This window comes from Aethalodelphis obliquidens, unplaced genomic scaffold (genome assembly GCF_003676395.1).
Source record: "Aethalodelphis obliquidens isolate GAN/ISIS:26980383/991018 unplaced genomic scaffold, ASM367639v1 scaffold51, whole genome shotgun sequence".
In the NCBI taxonomy this organism is placed as follows: Eukaryota; Metazoa; Chordata; class Mammalia; order Artiodactyla; family Delphinidae; genus Aethalodelphis; species Aethalodelphis obliquidens.
Window position 1 is genome coordinate 2,299,024 of NW_020837995.1, and position 21,617 is coordinate 2,320,640.

The 21,617-nt window shown below is 40.4% G+C and overlaps 1 protein-coding gene across 1 annotated transcript in view; it reads left to right on the forward strand.

Moving 5' to 3' along the window:
• FMN1 (formin 1) overlaps positions 1-21,617 on the forward strand; it is a 300,963-nt gene that overhangs the window by 45,072 nt on the left and 234,274 nt on the right. Inside the window, 1 exon segment of the mRNA XM_027083792.1 lies at positions 5,084-5,145. Coding sequence (XP_026939593.1) covers positions 5,084-5,145 — 62 coding nt within the window.

A 21,617-nucleotide genomic window follows, 5' to 3' on the forward strand; every position in this document is an offset into this window, starting at 1 on the left:
GCCGCTCCGCGGCATGTGGGATCTTCCCGGACCGGGGCACGAGCCTGTGTCCCCTGCATCGGCAGGCGGACTCTCAACCACTGTGCCACCAGGGAAGCCCCCCAAGTTCTCTTTTTAAGAAAGAAAAACATCCTTCATGTTGAGTGGAGACCTCTGCCTCCCCATCATCACCCCCAAGAGACAGGGAGGATTTGCCTTGGTCCACTCCAAGGCATTTGCAAACCCAAAAAATGTGGAGGGAGGGGATGGCCACGAACAAGACACAATTGAAAACTACCAACCATGATTCGTTATTCTGTAACCTTTATATTCTCTTACCATTCTCTTATGAACCCTCAAAGTGAGCATTCCACTAGTGAGGGCCTTAACTTCCTCCTTCTGTGTGCTGCCCAGAGATTGTATTTTGTCATCCTTGTCAGGAATGGGGGTGTGTTTTCTTGCCACCTGTCGCACTGGGACTGTTGGCACAAATACTTGTTTGAGGAGGAAATGAATCAAGATTTACTGGGTGTTAGCTTTGCAGTGATCTTCATCAGTCTGTTGATTAGTCATAACTATATCCGTCACACCCTTACAGGTACAATTTACACAAAATGAATCATTTCCAAATATATTCTATGTGATTTCTATTTAGGATGTAGACGTTATTCCCAAGGGGCATCAGTTTTGCAGGAAGGTTGGTTTAGCTAAGCTTCCTTTGTTTACTTTGTAGAGACTTGGAATTGATTAAGGTTTAGATATTGATCATCATATAGGTTAGGACTCAATATGTATACCGGACGCACACTTACTAAATTGTTCTTATTTGATCCCCCTAGAGACTCTCTGATGCCTATATGATATTCTATATGTGATATATGAGAAAATTATTATAACCAGAGTGACCTTTTTTCTTATATTTTTATGTTAGGTGTACATAAAGAAAACGGTATAGAAGGCGTAGAGGTTAAAGAATAGTTTTTCAGTGAACACGCTTGTTCTATCATAGCCCAACTCAACTCCTCCTCTCCTGGATGCCACCATTATCCCGACTTTTGTTAATATGATTTGCTTTCCTTGTATAGTTTTTTCATTTGTGTACCTAGGACTAGGATTGTTGGGTAAGGAGGTATGAATATCTTCAATTTTATCAGAAAATGTCAAACATTTTCCATAGTGATTGTACCGGTTTGCGCTCCTGCCACAAGGGTGTGAGAGTTTCCATTGTTCCACATCTTCACCAGCAGTCAGTTTTGTCCAGCTCGATCCCTGATTACTATTGAGAATGAGCACCGTTCAATTCATCTGTTACTTGTATGTCCTCTTTTTAGAGTGTCTATTGACATTTTGGTCCATTTTTCATTTTCCATAGTTTTTTAGGAACTATTTACATATATTTATACTAGATCTTTATTTGTTCCAAGTATATTCTCCCACTCCGTGGCTTGTCTTTTCTCTCTCTTTATGGGGTATTTTGATGAAAAGAAGTTCTTAATTTTAATACAGTCAAGTTTATTAGTTTTTTTTCCTTTATATGTGATGCTTTTTTGAATCTTAAATTCCTCCCTGCCCTGAAGCTATAAACATATTATGCTATGTTATCTTATAAAATACTTACAGTTCCATTGTTTACAGTTTAGCTCATTACATGGTATAAAGTTGGGATCCAGTTTTCATGTGAATATCCACTTTTCCCAGCCAATAGTTATTGAAAAGACTACTCTTACTCTAAAGAAAGGTCTTTTGTGCTGCTTCTGTCATATCTAGTGACCATAAATTTATGTTATATTTCTGGGCTCTCTAGTCTATTTGTCTCTTATTCCTCTTTCAGTACCACACCACCTTAATTAGGTTGTGATATGGAAAGGTAATTCTTGTTAGATGGTAAGGCAAGTTGTCTTACTTTGATATTTACTTGGAGTTTCTTGGCCCTTACTGGCTTTTTGCACGTTTGTACTTCAATAAGCGTTTTAGAATGAGCTCCTTAAGTTTGAACAAAACAAAAACCCTTAGAAATGTTGAATGGGATTGCATTGAATCTGTAGATCAATTTGGAAAAATAAACATCTTTACAATATTGAGTCTTATCAAAAACATGGCTTGCTCACTTTCTGTGTCTTTCTCGGTAATATATTTCAATATAGTGTTTCTATTTTCTCATATGAAATCTTACATATCTTTGGTAAGGTTCTTAGTACTTTATGCTCTTAGAGGTACTGTGTCAAGTGTTCTTTGTTAAACTGTTGCTAATATCAGGATTGTTGTATACTGATTTAATATCCAGCAACTCTACTAAACTCACATATTAATTCTAACATTTTATCTGCAGAATCTTTTGGAATTTTCTAAATACACAATCATAGTGAATAATGGCTTTATTTTTTCCTTTATTATATATAAAAATATGTGTGTATGCACATGTGTTTCTTTTTTTTCTTGTCCTACTGCATCTGCTAGTGCCCTTAGGAAAGCAATGAATAGAAGTGATAGTAACAGGTATTCTTGTGTTATGCTGAATCTCTTAGGGAAAACATTGAAAAGTTAAATACTTATAATATTTAAAAAATTAACATACTCTAGAGTTAACTTTTTTCTTTTTGGTATGAAAATTCTGATTCTGAGTTTTAACCTGATGTATAGATTCATGTAACCACCACCATAATCAGGACGGAGAATAGTTACATCACCTTCAGAATTCCTTTGTATGCTGCCCCTTTGTAGTCAAACCTTCTCCCCATCTCTAACTTCTGGCCACTGCTTTTCTGATCTGTTCTTCATCCCTATGGTTTTGCCTTTTCCAGAATGTTATATAAATGAAATTAAACAATAGGTAACCTTCTGAGACTGACTTCCTTCACTCTGCATAATGCCTTTGATATTCGTCTTTGTTGATGTATCAGTAGTCCATTCCTTATTATTGCTGAGGAGTATTGCATTCTATGGATATACCACAGTTTATTTATACGTTCACCCATTGAATCATCCATGATTTTAGCTCTGCAACTTATTCAGCTTCCTTGGATAAGCTGCTTCTCTATGCACCAGTTTATTCATCTGTAATGGGGATAATGTACCTACATCATAGGGTTACTGTGGGGACAAAATGAGTTAATACCTATGAAATACTTAGATAAGGCCTGATATATAGTAAGTGCTCAGTAAATGCAATCCATCATTATTGTCCCCAATATCAGTAAAGATTTTGAGGTAGAAAACTTGACAAGTTCAAGGAATAGCAAGAAAGCCAATGTGCCTGGCATGTAGTGAGAGGGGAAGGTGGCATGTAGAAGGTATGCAGGTGTAAGGTCATGAAAGGCCTTATGGACTGCCGCAGGGAGGTGTTTTTTTTTTTTTTTTTTTTTGTGGTATGCGGGCCTCTCACTGTTGTGGCCTCTCCCGTTGCGGAGCACAGGCTCCGGACGCGCAGGCTCAGCGGCCATGGCTCACGGGCCCAGCCGCTTTGCGGCACGTGGGATCCTCCCGGACCGGGGCACGAACCCGTGTCCCCTGCATCGGCAGGCGGACTCTAAATCACTACGCCACCAGGGAAGCCCTGCAGGGAGTTTTGATTTTACTCCAAGTGGAAAGCCAGGAATGAGACATGATCCAATTCATGCCTTTAATAGATCGCTCAGGCTTCGGTGAGGAGATGAGTTAATGGTGGTGGTGGGAATGAAAGCATATTACCGCGGTGGTCCAGGGAAAAGATGGTGGTGGTTTGGACCCTAGTGGTGGTTGTGGGGTTGGTGAGAAGTGCTTTGATTGAAGGTAGGGTTTGGATGTAGAACCCACAGCACTTGCTGAGGGATTGTAGTTCAGTGGAACACATTTCCCATCAGAGTAGTGGTGTGGTTTAGTCACAGTTATCAACAGCAACACTCCTCTCTCTCACAGCTTTCCCAGAGATTTTCCTCATCCACTTTTTAAAAAAATTTTTTATTGGAATATAGTTGATTTACAGTGTTGTGTTTCTGCTGTACAGCAAACTGAATCAGTTATACATATATCCACTCTTTTTTAGATTCTTTTCCCATATGGGCCATTACAGAGTATTGAGACAAGTTCTCTGTGCTATACAGTGGGTTCTTATTAGTTATCTATTTTATATATAGTGTGTGTGTCATCGGCTTTTGAATTGAAACCTAAACTTTCATGCCTGAATTTCTGGAATCCATCTGAAGAAATAGCATGCCTTTTCATACATTTTTAAATGACATCTAAGTGACTTCTTTCTTACTCATAATCGCAGCCCCAAACACATTTGCGTTAAAAAAAAAAAATAAAGCGACTTATGCCACAGCAATTTTTTCTTCTAGCGTTTTGCTCTGTGGTTCTCTGCAGCCTGTAGAGTGCTGTGACTGACCCCACATTCTTAGTTGTCCTGCTGGAAATAAAGTCGTCCCGGGTGCTTCATGCTTTGCCAGCGGGATGGTAGTTTGAGTGGTTGGCAGGAGTTCCTGTGTACACTTAGGACTTATTGTTGGAATAAACATTATTAGACTCAGACGAAAATTGGACCAGAAATTTATTTTTGTCCTCCTTTCAACCTCAACTCACCCTAGAGTCTCTCATCCACATGACAAATGGTCTTGACTTTCTGAAGTGATCTAAAGATTAAAATCAGCCCTGGGTGCTTGCTTATTCAAATGGAGATTTCTTTTTTTTTTTTTGGGGAAACAGTTAAAAATAGAGTTCTGTGATCTCACGTAGAGACGTTTTCTTTTATTTCCTGTGTGTCTGCTCTTAACATGACTGTATTTGTTCTTTGTGGGGCTTTAACTCCTCAAAGACAAACACCGGACCCGGTCTTTATCTGGAACACTTATTATACCTTTTTTTTTTTTTTTAAACCCTATCCGATCTGCTTAATTTGGGACGTCTCATAATTCAGGATTTGCTAAATCGGAGTAAATCTTCCTTCTATTCTGAGCTTCTTGCTCTGGTTTGCCCCCGTTTTCATCATCTCTTATCAGGTTAATGTCCAACTGTGGTATTTATTTACTCAGTTGACTTGTAGGAGGACCTCTGGAATCTTGGAAATATTCACTTGAATTTTGTGCCTAATTTTGTGCTTCTTTGTAATTGGCTTCTCTTGTGATTACAGAATACCAAGCTGCTATTCTACACCTGAAGAGGGAGCACAAAGAAGAAATTGAAAACCTGCAGGTATATCTCTTTGATTCTCCTGAACTGGTTATCTGAGACTGATACTTGGTTTTCTCATGTGCTGAAGTAAAGACTCTGCTTTTGTTGACATATTTACCTAGACAGCATCTGCACCTTGCACCTGCCACCGGGCCTTGAGTTTATCCTGGGGATGAAAGCCTTGAACTCCATTTTTAATAGAATTCAATTCCTATTTAAAAAAAAAAAAAAAAAATACCACAAATGCATTTGGGAAAAGGATTTGATTGGAGACAATGATGGTTTTATTTGGAAAGCAGGCAAGAAGATAAGAGTATTTAGGCTTTTACTGTTTAGAAGAAGGCTTTGAAAAATTGTTTCCTGCGCACAGTGCGAATTATTTTGTTGGGCATCCTCCCAGCCATGTGTTCGTATCTGTCTGTCGCTTAGCATATGTCTGTAATGTGATGTCAAGCAGATTAAAGCACTTAAGGAAGTGGCCCTAGTAGGAGGAAGAGTTGTGCTGGGCCAGCCATTCCGTATCCCCAGGGAGTGCTTGGAAGTTGCTGACTTGATCTCCTTTGTGAAGCCCAGAAAGTCTGAGGCATCCTTTCCTTTGTCCCCGCTCATTATCATTCCCTATGTTTGGTATTTGCTTGCTGTGCCTGTAACAGGAAGTTTCAGAGTCTCAATTTCACATAACTCAATATTGAATCAGGCACTGATTCTAGTTTACTGATGGCTGGGGTTGACCCCATATCTCAGGAGAGAATATTAGCGAAATTCAAATCAAACTTGGTAGTATGTGTAGTGCCTAACTCATTACATGCTAAGTCAGTGAATGTGTGGATCAAATATTCTTCTTTCCATTAAGTGATAATATCCTTTTTAAAATAACTGTGATGGTGTACTGGACTGTATATGAAGTCACTGCAGGTAGCAAAAAGATCATTAAATAAGTCATATGGGGTATGAATACAGGCCACCCCTCTCCAGCTTGGTTTAAGTAGTTTGGAGGAGAGAATGAGTCCATTTCACAAAGAAGCAAAAAAGTGGAAAAGTACCTCTGACTCCTAGGGGACAAAGAGAGGGGGAGGCCCTTATCTCCTTTGTTGCCAAAGGTTCTACAGAGACCTTTTTTCCTTTGTTCTGGTGTGCGAAAGATTCTCAGCTGTCTCAGAGAAGCTGAAGTAGGGATTAATTTAAGAGGCAGATTGCTAAAGAGGGTGGTACAGAAGTGATTCTGTGAGAAGTTTTTTTAACAGCTCAGCTATAAGAGTTAACAGTACCTTCCTCAACTTGTAGACCAGCCCTGGGAGGACTTTGACAGCTAAATAATATTCACAGGGACCACAGGTACTTACAATCTCCGGGTTCTTCCTTCGTGCTGGGCATTTTTCTAGGCACGTTCTGTGCATTATTTCATGTCTTTTCATCTCCACAAAAGTCCCATGATCTCACATCTCAAACTAGGAGAAGGTTGGAGAAGGGGAAGAGAAGAGTAAATGGAAGGGGAAGAGGTATATTGGGATCATGATCTCCACTTAAAATAAAGGTTAGACCAAGATATGATTGACAGTAGTAAACATTAAAAAATGTTCCTAATTATACCTTCAGTTTTAAGTATCTCTGAAATAATTATGTTCTTGTAGTGCTGTTAGTAAACTAAAAAAAAAAAAAGTCCCATATTGATGATTTATACCAACTTGCTGAAACCCTGTGGCAATGGCACGCTCTTGCCATCAGCGTACAGATGGGGCAGTGTACCCCATCTGTACGCTGAACTGTAGTCGGGAACTAGTTCAGCAGTCTGACAGCTCTCGATAGGAAACTGGCAACTCTTATTCCTCATCTGACCTAGAGAAGTGTCTTGTTGGCAAACAGAGAATTTTAAAGATTCAATTAGGAATAGTTTCAAATATGGAGAGATTTCTAGTAAGGGGCAGACGTCACTTCGACGAGGACACGTGTTCTCTAGTTTGCCACTGTCCCCATTGTGGGCCGTTTTCCCTGCCTGGCTCCTGTATGCTGTCATGAACCCCTGTTCTCTGGGAGATGTAGAAAATAACTAAGTGGGTAGCAACACCAACCAGTCAGAACAGACACAAATTTGTAAAACAACAACCCAGCCTGGCTGTACTCTTGGGGTACTCGCTGAATAATACCATCTCCACCTGTTTTATTCCACAAAGTAACAAAGTCACATCTCCTGTCACAGGACTGGTTAAAGACAATTGGTGAGCAGCTGTTTCCTTACTCATTTCTTTATATGGATTTCCACTTGCAACCTTCATTGCCTGTTAGATTTTCTTTCTCCACTTAACAGGTCACGGAGAAGTCAGACGTGTTTCAGGACTTCTTCAAAATGCCTTTCTAGAATAAGAAAGATTCCATGCTTAAAGGATACAAGAAAAGTGATCCATTCTATCGCCATATACAAGATTTGATATGTATGACATTTAGTTTTTTGAGACTGTTTTCATAGACTTTATGGAAACAGCATGGTTCAACAGAGAACCTAAACTCAGTTTGCTATTCTGTTTTAGACGATAGATTTGTAGGGAAGTCATTTAATTGTTCAGTTCCGCCACCTGGAAAATGGAATCCTTATCACTTTAAGTGATTTGATTGGAAGTTGAAACTTTCAGCCCAGAGTCCCAAGGCTTGTAAGTGGGGAGTCTGGAGTTGTAATCTCATGCATGCTCTGTAGCCCACATTTGTGGAAGGCTGTGCTCTAGAAAGGGCTTGGTCCCGAGACCAGCTTTTCAAAACGTGTAGCACCTTAGATACATAGTCTCCCTGCAGTTCAAAAGCAAAAAATTATTGATGAATGAATCCATTTCCAAATTCCATCAATTTATATATACCTTCAACTCAAAGCACTTGGCTGACTTTTCTACTGAAAGCTCCAGCAGGAGAGTAGTGGCAGGTCAGACATTTTCCACGGCTTGACTATTTCATGTCATTTATGATTATAACCAGCAAAATTCTTAAATTTTGCCCAATATGCCCTTTATTTAGCAACCTCTGCCGTAGAGAGTATATGACCACTTCATAATATTCAGTATCCTCTAGTTCAGTTTTCAGTTTTGAGTAATTCTGTGTTACTGATTTTATTTTTGTAAAAGTGGCACCTTACATTTACAGATACTTATTTGAGAAATTTTTGCTTGTGGTAGCCATTGCATAACAAGTTCACGGCCATTGGGTAGAAACATAGTTCACACCTGCCCTTTTAAGGCATGTGATAAAACTAATTCTACCACGGTATAAATGAAGAGTTTTTCCTTCAGGATTGTCTAGGAGCAAGGAGCAAGGAGCAAGGTTTGACAGTCACTATCACAGCTCTTGTGAAAATCTTTCTTTACATAGTTGGTCTTTGTCTTATCGTAGTCAGAGAACCAGGTGTGATACTATTTTATGCGTGACGAGAGTATGAAAGAACTCAGGTTTTCGAGTCAGGATTCAGTTCAACTCCTTGCACGATGACATTAGGAAATTAATCAACGTCTCTGGGACTTCTCTCAGTTTCAGCATTTGTGCAATAATAATCATATTGATGCACAAATAACAAATGTTGGCAAGGATGTGGAGAAAATGGAACCCTCCTACACTGTTGGTGGGAATGTAAATTGGTGCAGCCACTGTGGAAAACAGTATGGAGGTTTCTCAAAAAACTAAAAACAGAACTGCCATATGACCCAGCAGTTCCACTCCTGGCTGTATATCTGAAAAAAACAAAAACACTAATTCAAAAAGACATGCACCCCACTGTACATAGCAGCATTGTTTACAATTACCAAGATATGGAAGCAACCTAACTGTCCATCAACAGATGAATGGATAAAGATGATGTGATATATATATACACACAACACACACACGCATATATACATACAGTGGAATACTACTCAGCCATAGAAAAGAATGAAATTTGGCCATTTGCAACAACATGGATGGACTTAGAGGGTGTTATGCTAAGTGAAATAAGTCAGAGAAAGACAATTACTGTATGATATCATTAATATGTGGAATCTAAAAAAAATAAGACAAGCTAGTGAATCTAACAAAATAGACTCACAGATACAGAGAACAAACTAGTGGTTACTAGTGGGGAAAGGGAAGTGGGGAGGGGCAAGATAAGCGTAAGGGATTAAGAGGTACAGACTATTATGTATAAAATAAATAAGCTAGTGGGAAGCAGCCACATAACACAGGGAGATCAGCTCAGTGCTTTGTGACCACCTAGAGGAATGGGATAGGGAGGGTGGGAGGGAGACGCAAGAGGGAGGAGATATGGCGATGTATGTATATGTATAGCTGATTCACTTTGTTATAAAGCAGGAATTAACACACCATTGTAAAGCAATTATAGTCCAATAAAGATGTTTTAAAAAAAAACAACAGATGCTCACTACACTGTAGAATGCAGTACTGATATTTAAGATAGATTAAACATTATTGAGTAAAAAAAAAATTAAGTTGCCTATTAGTGGTATGATTCCTATCATAAAAATTGTGTGTATGTGCCTGTGTGGGCTCATAAATAGTGATTTGAAAATTTTATTTCCCATAATGTTTACAGTGGTTGCCAGGTTAGGACTTTTTTCTTTGTTAATTAGGCAGTTCTGAATTCCTTGAATTTTCAACATGCATATGTACTAGTTTTATGATTTAAAAAACTCAATAAAGCAATATAATCTATATAAATAATTCAATTTTATATACTAAAATATAAATAAATAAGCTACAAGGGTATATAGTACAGCACAGGGAATATAACCAATATTTTACAATAACTGTAAATGGAGTATAACCTTTACAAATTGTGAATCACTGTGTTGTACATCTGTAACTTATAAAATATTATATATCAACTATAGCTCAATTAAAAAAATAATTTAAAAAATTATGATAATTTGATGATGCCTCCCTTCTAGGATTGTTCAATATGACGTATACCCGGTTACCAACACATGCTCAGTAAATACTATTTCTCATTCCTTTTGCCCTGCACAGGTCTCCTTATAATTAGGCAGCTTGAGTTTAGAGTGGTCCTCAGGCTCGTTTGGTTGAGGACTTCCCTGGGACTTTGACTTATTCTTTGAGGGTGACTTTTCCATGATCTTCCAGCTGTTCTTCGGCATCTGTGCTCTATCTATATCAGGGGGTCTAAACCGGGCATTCCCAAAGCTCATTCTACTGAATGGTGAGCCTCTGAAATGCTCCTTGACAAAAGTATTTCATGGTCAAATAAATTTGAAAAGTATCTTGTTCCCCTGTTAGAGCTTTGCCATGAATAGAGAAGAATGGAGGGAGGGAGGGAAGGAGGACTGTATAGCTTGTTTTCTCACATAATTCTTTTTTTCCTCCAAGTAACTGATGTTTCTGAACTGCTCTATGTTGATTCGTATAATCTTAATGTACAAGGCACATCTGAGTTCAAGTGAAATCCTTTGAGTGGTCTCATCACCTTTTCATGCTATCAAGGTCCTGCTTATTAATCTGATTGTAGGCACCTGGGGGGAGCAGTTTTCTTTCTGTCTTTGAAAGAACCCAGCAAAGTGCTTGGCACATAGATGATACATAGATATTTCTTTGAAATATCTAACAACTTATGATTCAAAAACATCAGCACCTAAATGTAATCAGATCCTCACTGTGTGCCGACCTTTGTTCTATGCATCTGGTGTTTGTATCATAAAGAGTAAATGTAGAAATATAAGCAAAGTAATAGATTTGTCCCCATTTTATACATGACAAAGCCTGAGGCTCCCAGAGACCATGAATTGTCAGAAGTCCTAGACTATTAAGTGGGGGAACCTGAATTTGAATCCACCTAGATCTGACTTTGAAGCCGATGCTCTTTCTATTAATCAACACAACATTAACGGAAATAATGTTAGATCTAGAAACAGAAGGTCTGGAGTGAGGTCTTACTTTGGGGACGAAGAACAATGTGAACTTCGGACAATTTTTTGGACTCAGTTTCCTAATTTATAAAATGAGGGACGGACCAGGCCATATGCTAATAGTACCTTTGAATTTTTATTATTGGCCCAAGCATACTTGTTTAAAAATTTCAATTTGTCCACCACAGTGTCCTTTCAGCCTTAGGGTTATGTAACTCAGTCTCCAAAGCCCTGTTAGTTACACCCCCTCCCCCGTTTTCCTTTTAGCTTCTTCCAGAGGTTCCCCTTTCTAACCCGGGGTGGGGGGGCTCTTCTCAGCTCTGCTTGCTTCTGTGGGACACTGTTCCGGTGTTCAGTGACACTCTGCCCTCAAGCTCCCAGTGCTGATTAGGATGCCTGAGTCAGGAAGGGGATGCAGCTTCTCAGAATGGTAAATGCAGCTTCGATAGGAGGGCCGGTTCTTCTTTCTGACGGGAGAAAAGCATGAGGGACGGGTAGGACTTCTTTGACTCCTGACTTCTTCAATTTTGAAAGTCGAAAAAAAACAATGCGTGCCCCACATCTGGCTTTTGAGGAGCTTGGATAATTTAAGAATATTGTTTTTGACCAGCACTTTCAGCAGTTTGGAAGTAAGTGCCGTGGAAATGACACATTGTTTTATCTGTTATTGACTAATGTTCTTTGGGTTGTGGGACAGAAGAAAAAGAACTAGCCAGCAGTCACATTTCCTTTACGGGAACCTTTTCTATTTACCCCATTCATCACAGGCACAGTCCTTCACTAAGGGGAAACTTGACTGAGCAATGGCCTCTGGCAGGCCCCTGCTCATTGTGCAACACCGGCACATTTCTAATCTGGTAACTCCTACTGTGAAATGATCCAGGGATGGGCGCCAAACTAGAAATTAACTTGCATTCTACCTCGTGGTCCCCCAGAGAACCAAATGGTATGTTGGCCTCCACTAAGACAAACTTGTAGACTTCCTTTTCTCTCTCCAACCCACCCCACTGGTCCATTTCTAATAGTAAACACACTGCTGTTGAAACAAAATTGAGTACCAACTCGAGCCGATACAGCTAAATTTATAAAGACACGTACATCCTGAGCCTTTCCCATCTGTTATGTTCTTTGTTATCAACACAACACATTTAAATGTATTAATTTATGGAGAATACTTTGAGGGAAGGGGAGTAATTTGTAGATTGATAAACAAAACTTTTGCAAATATGAAATATGATTTCATTAAACCATTATGGTATTCCCCTAAGTGCCGATATTTCATTACCGAGATGCCAGGAAAGAAGACAAAGTGTTGGGAAATATTATTTTAATTTATTGTTTCATTGTGTATATACAGTACAATGTTAGGAGTTTAGTAGATTTGCTGGTTTGCTGGTGTTGAGATGCCTCTTGGGCCCCTGGCTACCTAGAAGCTTGCAGATATATTTGGAGTTGAACTTTGATGGAAAACACAAAGCAATTAATTCCCTAGCTGACTTAGCCCAGGAGCCCTTTGTCTCAGCCTTCAAGATGCTGTCTTGCCCCATGTAATTCCATTATTTTTCCAAGCTGCATTTGCTGATAGAGGGAAACTGGTTGTAGAATGAAGAGTGTGTGCTTTACTTTCATTTGTATCATTGAGGCTGATGCCGCCTTTGTTTACCTCCTTCAGAGGCCATGGGCTCCAAACATCCCCACTGAGTCTTCTTTTTTTTTAATTGAAGTATAGTTGATTTACCATGTTGTGCCAATCTCTGCTGTACAGCAAAGTGACTCAGTTTTACACATACACACACACACACACACATTCTTTTTTTTAATATTCTTTTTCATTATGGTTTATCCCAGGAGATTGAATATAGTTCCCTGTGCTATACAGTAAGACCTTGTTGTTTATCCGTTCTAAATGTAATATTTAGTTTGCAACCCCAAATTCCCAGTCCATCCCTCTCCCACCCGCCTCCCCCTTGGCAAGCACAAGTCTGATCTCTATGTCTGTGAGTTGAGTCTGTTTCTGTTTTGTATATAGGTTCACATGTGCCATATTTTAGATTTCACATATAAGTGATATCAAGTGGTATTTGTCTTTTTCTGACTTACTTCACGTAGTGTGATAATTTCTAGTTGCATCCATGTTGTTGCAGATGGCATTATTTTGTTCTTTTTCATGGCTGAGTAGTATTCCATTGTATATATGTACCGCATCTTCTTTATCCATTCATCTGATGATGGGCATTTAGGTTGTTTCCATGTTTTGGCTGTTGTGAATAGTGCTGCTGTAAAAACCCCACCGAGTCTTAAACTCTGAACTTGAGTCACTCATGTGGGCCCAGATGGTTATTCTTTTTTCAATAGTTTGTTTTGTTTTGTTTTGTTTTTTTTGTGGTACGCGGGCCTCTCACTGCTGTGGCCTCTCCCGTTGCGGAGCACAGGCTCCGGACGCGCAGGCTCAGCGGCCATGGCTCACGGGCCCAGCCGCTCCGCGGCATGTGGGATCTTCCCGGACCGGGGCACGAACCCGCGTCCCCTGCATCGGCAGGCGGACTCTCAACCACTGCGCCACCAGGGAAGCCCTTTCAATAGTTTTTGACTTTAGGGGACAGGCTGATGTTGGACCAGTGACTTTTTGAATGTTGGCCTTTGCTTTTTAAAAAACGTTTTTAAATTGAAGTATAGTTGATTTACAATGTTGTGTTAGTTTCTGGTATCGGCTTTTGCTTTTTTGACTCTTCATGAGAAACGAGGAAGTGAATGAAGTACGTTGAGCCTGTGGGGAGTGCTTCCTTCTCCCCACACTTGCCCTGCCTTGTTTCATAATGCTATGTGTTTTGTACAGTCATGTACCATTGGGTGAGTAATAGGTTTTTTTACCCATAAAGTAAGAGTATAGGACTAGGTAGTCTACATTTCCTTCTGAAGTTCAGTTATTTCTGGCCTGGGAAGAGTGGGCCCGTGTGTCCGCCTCAACTCATCCCAGAAGTCTTTGAGGTCCCCTGGTCCCACATTACCTGCAGCAGTGCTGGGCAATGAGTCATAATATGATGAATAGTTGCTGAGCAGTATGACTGGACGTTGCTAGAAATTTCGTCGTGACTCAGGGTGTTTTAGTAGAAAGCTGTTTTAGAGGTAGCATTAGGAGAGCCAAAGAGTTCTTAACTCTGTGGCGCCGTCAAACACAATCCAGAGGAGTGAGTTTGCTCATGTTAAGGTCATTTAAAGAGTCACCCCTGAATCAATTTAAATGAGCACGTGTACTCGTAATTTGCCGCAACTCTTCCCCACGTTCCCTGTTGTCTTGCTGATGTGGATTCCCAGGCCCTGTAGACATCCACGCTGGTGACCCCCGGTATAGAGCTTGGAGAGGCTAAGTAAGAAAGTCCTCATCCTCTTTCCTCCATGGTTTCATGTGTACCAAGCAAACATCCTTGGAGCTTTTAGACCTTTGTGAGGTTTTAAATTTCTTTTCTCTTCCTTTTTCCTTCCTTCCTTATTCCCTTTCTTTCTTCCTCCTGTCCTTCCCTGAAAGGGCTATTGATGGAATAGAGAGGGCAGCTGTGTTGGAAGGGTGAGCAAGAGATAGCACTTCGTGCAAACACTTGGGTATGGTTGGTGTTCTACTACATTTATTTATTTATTTAATTTTTTTTGCGGTACGCAGGCCTCTCACTGCTGTGGCCTCTCCCGTTGCGGAGCACAGGCTCCGGACGCGCAGGCTCAGCGGCCATGGCTCACGGGCCCAGCCGCTCCGCGGCATGTGGGATCTTCCCGGACCGGGGCACGAACCCGCGTCCCCTGCATCGGCAGGCGGACTCTCAACCACTGCGCCACCAGGGAAGCCCTCTACTACATTTTTAGGAAGCAATAGGGAGAAGGTTTGTTTGATTTTCAGAGTTTAAATGCTGAGTACCCTTTGCTTTCTGACTTAATTGGAGATGGTTATGACCATGATTGTTGAATATGAAGTACAAACGGCCAGGCACTCTACCTGGTGCTTTATATACGTAATTTCGAAACAAGTGAGGCTCAGAAGTTAAGTGCTGTCCCGCGTGTTCATAGCTGGCTGGCGGAATGACAAGATCTCCTAACCAGGTCTGTCTGGTTTCTAAATCTGCTCTGTTTTCACTGTCCACTTGTCAACTGATCTGACGTACTTTCTCTAGTATGATGGTTTTCTAACTTTTCAGTTTCCCTCTTCCCCTCATCCTGTGGCAAAGACTTCTGCAGACCATCCCTTATTTTTATCCTGTACAAGCTCTTTCTATGGTAAAAAAACAAAAAAATGGAGACATTTATGTGACGTTTATAAAGAAAGAAAAAAGAGCAACAGAGACCTCTTATTCCGCTGGGTTCAGAATGACGAGCTGTTCTTCCCACCTAAGTAGAGAAGAAAAGAGCACCTAGAACTGCATTTCTCGTAGCTGGTCCTGAGCCCAGCTCGAGGAAGAGCCTCTAGTATTTGTCACCATAATCTTGATATTTGTCTGTATTCATCTTAGAGATTTGAAACCTGAATCTCAGAGGAATCAATTTCTGAGACCATAAATTAAGTAAGAAAATACAGTGGCAAAACTTCTCTGCATCTTGCCAGCTACTCACTTCGTTGATTTCTGCAATTTGAATATAGTTCCTCAGCTGTTCTCAAACCTATCTTCCCCAGCAGAGCTCCAGCATTACCGACTCCTTAAGCAAATGGGTGATGTGCCTCTTCCCTGTGCTGTCACCTATTTGTAGGATGTGCCCACATGTGATAAATGGGCACCTGTGCTGCTTCTAACAAGTCCAGCCTCATGTGGGCTTTGGAATCTAGAGTGTGAATTTATGATGTCTTTGTGTGTGTGTGTGTGTGCGCGCGCGAGCTTTGATCATTTCACCGCAGCTGCTTCTATTGAAGGAGCGATAATAGCTGATAATTTAGTGAGCACTTACAATGTTCCAGTCTTTCTGTATGAGGATTAAATGAGTTCTTACACCAACCCTGGGAAGCGGCACTCAACCTCTACACTGAGCCTCTGAACGTTCTTCCACCTTGAAGGTCCTTGCCTACAGAGGATTTGTACCATGACCTTGCTTCTGGACTGACCCTTGCCTTTGATCTCTCCTTGGGTAGAATATCAGGGCTTAAGAACGATGGACCTTAGCAGCAGAATTTGCTGAAAAATAAACCCACAAAATGAAGTCAGCTAACCATTCATTGGATGAAATGTTAACACAACTCTAGGCAGGACGGCTGAGTAGAAACACAGGTGTGGAATCTTCCTTGGGTTGAATCCTATCTCCATTACCAACTAGACGCGTGGTCTCAAATGATCTAAACCTTTCGGAGTTTCAGTTTCTCATCTGAAACTGTGGTCATGGTGACGTTGTAACTTGGTTGATATGTTGCTGATTGCAGCTGTTGTGATAGCTGAGTGTGGGACCGGAGGTACAGTGGCAGCGGTAGATGACGGAAAATAACTACTTATTTGTTCTGAGGAGCAGCACGTTCAGTTCACTTTAAGCCCGTGGCTGTTGATGTGTATTCTTTGGCAGTAACGTTTACTCAATATAAACCATGCACCTGTATATATATAAAAAAATAAATTCTGTGATTAATGTTATACCTAATGTTCCAAAGAGCATTGCTTTTAATATTTTTGTGATATAAGTGTGATGCTCTCGTTTCCATTACTGCCTGTTAAAGGAAATATTGCTGCTGCTATGATTTTATGAAAGAAATATCGGAATATGTGAAAGCACCCCAAGAGTTAGGGCCCCCCAAGTCTCTGCTATAAGGTATTGCGTTTCAAAATTGTTCTTGCTCTAAAGATAAACTCCTTAAAATACAATTATATATATATATAACTCTGCTTTTTTTTTTTGCTGTATGCGGGCCTCTCACTGTTGTGGCCTCTCCCGTTGCGGAGCACAGACTCCAGACGTGCAGGCTCAGCGGTCATAGATCACGAGCCTAGCCGCTCCGCGGCATGTGGGATCTTCCCGGACCGGGGCACGAACCCGTGTCCCCTGCATCGGCAGGCGGACTCTCAACCACTGTGCCACCAGGGAAGCCCCTATAACTCTGCTTTTTATAGTTTATCTTTTTTATAAAAATACTCATTGAGCACCTGTCAAATATGAAATGTGCTAGAGATAAAACATCACTTAAGGGGACTTCCCTGGTGGCGCAGTGGTTAAGAATCCGCCTGCCAATGCAGGGGACACGGGTTCGAGCCCTGGTCCGGGAAGATCCCACACGCCGCGGAGCAACTAAGCTCGTGCGCCACAACTACTGAGCCTGCACTCTAGAGCCCGCGAGCCGCAACTACTGAGCCCACGTGCCACAACTACTGAAGCCCCCTCGCCTAGAGCCCGTGCTCCACAAACAAGATAAGTCACTGCAATGAGAAACCCACGCACCGCAACGAAGAGTAGCCCCTGCTCGCCGCAACTAGAGAAAGCCCATGTGCAGCAATGAAGACCCAACACAGCCATAAATAAATAAATAAGTAAATTTATTAAAAAAAAAAAACAAACCATCACTTAATAATAGCAGCTAACACTTATTGTATATTACCATATGCCAGACATTCTACTTAGCACATACCCTGGATTATTTTGTTTAATCCCCACATGGATTATGTTCTCAGAGGATTTACTGCTTAGTTAAAAGAACAGAATGTACAATAAAGGCTGAATAACAGGCAGCGTAAACTAAGTCCCTCATATTACCCAGAGGCTAATGAAGGGAAAGACTATGCAGTGTTAGCATTTTAAAATTATCTCCTTTCAATGGAATTTGCAAATTTCCGATCTTAGATCTCAGCTAAGAGAATTCTCAAGTCTCAGATTGCCTTAAATGAGTGGCAATTTCTTTAATTATTTATGAGTGGCAGTTATAAAGTGTGCATTCTTCTTACCACGTACGATAGAGTTAGTTTATAGAGTGATTTCCCTCCCCTGCCCACCCTGTTTCCTGAACATGGTAACTTCACGTCTTGGACCTTGGTCAGTTTTGCTGTTAAACACTAAAACTTCGGGGGTTCCTGCAAAAAAAAAAAAAAAAGCTGCTGTAGGTGTCTCTGTAATACAGTTCTGCTTATTTTCTTTTAACACTCTGTGTGCAGTGACCCCCTACCTGTTGAAAATAGATATGATATGCATAATTTAAAGTATTAATTGAGAAAGGTATTGCATAGATAGGTGGATCTGTGTGATCGGTTATCTGTGTATTACAGTTATTTTGGAAGCCATCCCCCAGTCTCACCACTGGAGGTCACCTTAACTCTTTTTCTCTTCATAAAGCTCCAAGTGTTCTGTTGATGATTAAAGGAGCTTTCCAGTTTAGAGCTTTGCCTTAAACACATGAAAAAGAAAGTCGCTCTTCGTTTTTTGCACAGAACAGCGTACACAGATATGTATGGCTAGTTCTATACTCATAGGCGTAATGCTTCACGTAATAACAGAAACCGTATGTGTTGTGTTTATGGCCATAAATATACGTGCACGTTCTACATGACGGAAGACAAAGAGCCACCAGAAAAGCAGTGTCTTTTGAAATGGAGCATCTGTGTTTCCTCTAAGAATGGACTCATCGAAAAGCAATTAGAGGTCTCTCTATTATTCGTTCATTCACTATATGTTAAACTGCTGACTAGGTGTCAGGCACTGTGCTAGGTGCTGGAGGGAACAGAACACACATGATCTCTACTTTCTTGTCGGGAGCCTATAGTCCAGTCAGAGACAGATGTTGATAAAATAATCAGTTAATATGATGAGTGCTGTGAGGAAAAATACAGAATGAGGTGCTATGGATAGACTATAATTTAGATTGGAGGGGTCAGGGAAGGATACTTTTAGGAAGTGACATTTAAGCAGAGACACAAAGGGTGAAGAGGAGTGTGGTTGGTTTGAGGACTCTGGAGAGGCCAGTGTGCCCAGAGGGCAGTGAGTATCAAATACGAGAGAGTCTGGGGGAGAAGCTCTGGAGTAGGATTTTTCAAAGTTTTTAAACTGCATCCTGGACTAAGAAATCAATTTTACATCACAACTCAGATTACATGTTTGTGTGTGCGTGAAATAAGGGTTCTGTTAAGCAGAAATTATTTCACGTGATGTATTCTGGTCTATTCAACTCCCGTATTTTAAAAATGCTGGTGATAAGGCATAAATTGATTTGTTATCCCACTCGTGGATCACAGACCACAGTTTGAAAACCTTGGGTGTGGAGGGGAACAAGAGACCGGATTCTGGAAGGGTCTGGTTGGTCTTCTTAAGGCTTTCCAATTTCATCCTCAGAACAGTGGGAATCTACTAAGTCTGAGCAGAGAAGTGTGTGACATGAATAGGATAGATTTGTGTTTTCCAAAGACCCCCCTGGCTGCTGTTGCACGGGATAAATAGTAGGGGAGCCAGAGGGGAAGTGGACAGGACAGTTGGGAAGCGTGGACATCTTGTGGGTAGGAGGTGATACTGGCTTTGACTAAGGCAGGGACATGGCTGGGAGAATTCACGCTCTCTGACAAAAAGCACTCACTTTCTGTCAGTGCTGACGGTTGCTTCCACTGAAACTGGAACTACTAAAACTACCACTGTTGCTTCTCTGTTTTGCACAGCTTGATTTTTTTTCTTGGGTACCTAGACCACTACTTGAACATAATAAGTACACAATAAATATTTGTTGAATGAATTAATTAATAGGAAGGAAGAAGGTGCTGACACTGTACTACCCTTTTGAGTGTGAAATGAGAAAGCTCTTTCTTGGTATCTGCATACCCTTCTCTCATCATAACTGAATATATACACACCACCAGGACAATTACTTTTCTCAACAAGTAGGTAACAATTTCTTATACAGTCTTTGGAAGCTGTTAGTGGGTATGTATATAATATAGTTCTGTGTCTTAATACTACATATGGCATGACCCCTTTCTGTTGCAAATAGATATAATACACATAATCTAAAGTTTTCTCACAAAATTGAGAAAACATAGAATAAAGGGGGTTTTTATTCAAATTTGGATGGGGTTTATAAGTTGAATCTTATGAAATTGTTGATATTTAACCTGTTTTGACTCTAAAACAGCAATTTTATATGGCTTAATGCAGTATATTAGCACCAAAAGGCAAGGCAGTGAACATGTGTTGGAATTACATTCCTCCAGATGGACCATATCCTGAGATGCTCATTGGGGTCAGGCAGGGATTGAGAGACTACAACTGAGAATGCCCTGAGGCATTGCCCAAAGGATAGTGACCTGTATATTCTATGGTAACCTTTTTAAATTAGACCTTATTGTTGAGACCTCTGGTGACTCTTGTGTCCCATGTCAATTACAGAATAATCTTGGTGAGCAACTTCCTGGCCTTCAGGCAATCCATGAATAAAAAATTACTAAAAACTGTTTATCCAACTTTAATGAGTATTTCCTGGTCTAGTGAACAGGCTAAATATTTCATGGTTCTTCCTAAGTGAGCCCAAACTGTTTTATGTTTAGTCCATAAAAAATGAATAATGCTGTCCCACTATTGATCATGTTGGCCTCTGTAATACAGGTCTTTATAAAATTATTTGAATTTTGGTTTCCTCAGAGACCTTTCATAGTAAAACCTTCACTTCTCAAATTAGAAGTTACAGGAATATTATATTGTGGTTACAGACACATGCAAAGGCAAATAATTAGAACATTAGCAGAGGAAATGAATTAAACCTCTGCATTATATTGATTGCGTGTCTTTTTGTTAAACAAATGTTTTGTTGAATCGTTACTTCTCCCACAGGTACCAGTTTTTTTTAGGTAAATGCAATTTGAAAACTGAGATATGTTCTGCTGTTCAATACGTAACCTGGAGGGTCTTTTGATTTTTTAAAAATTAATTTTCAGTTAGTCCTGCTGGAAATTTATGGATGCTAAGTCTGATCCTGTTTTTCCTGCTTCATACTTACAGTTCTCAACCACATCATCTCCTAACCCTTTTAAGTGGTGAAAATCTGTCATTATTTTCATGCAAAAAAAGAGTTTTCCTTTTTGGTAGTCTCAGCGCATAAAATAACATTGATTCCAAAGTTGATGAATAGAGTACAGCATCATTATTTTCTCTGTGGAATTCCCACATTCTAGAGTAGCGGCTCAATCTTAAGGCTTGATTGCCAAAATCAAATGGAAAGTCCTTTGCTTCTGCTGTAAAACAATGGTGGATGGGCTTAAAACTGAGGAGGGGAGAAAACAAGATTGCATTACAAATCTGGCAACATCAGCCACACTAGTAAAATCAAATCCAATGTAGTTTTATGACTAAATTTATGTGAGCGCCCAGGATCAAAGGGCTCAAATCTCACTGGACTACAGGGTCCATAGTTCATGGCAAAAACTCATCAAAAAGAACATTTTAGTCGTTTAGGCTTTTCATTTTAATCAGCCACAGTCATAAAAGAGCCTTTAGGTGTCCAAAAACATTTTGCAAGATCAAGAGGTTGTTTTCTCGGTCGTAGAAGCAGCTTTCTTATTGGATCCATAAAATGCCTGTGGCCTTAGCGTGTCAAAGGGCCACTGCCTCCCATTGTTTGCCCTTGTGGGATGGTTTCTTTCGGTTCTTCTAACTGTGTATTATGTGACAATAAATTAT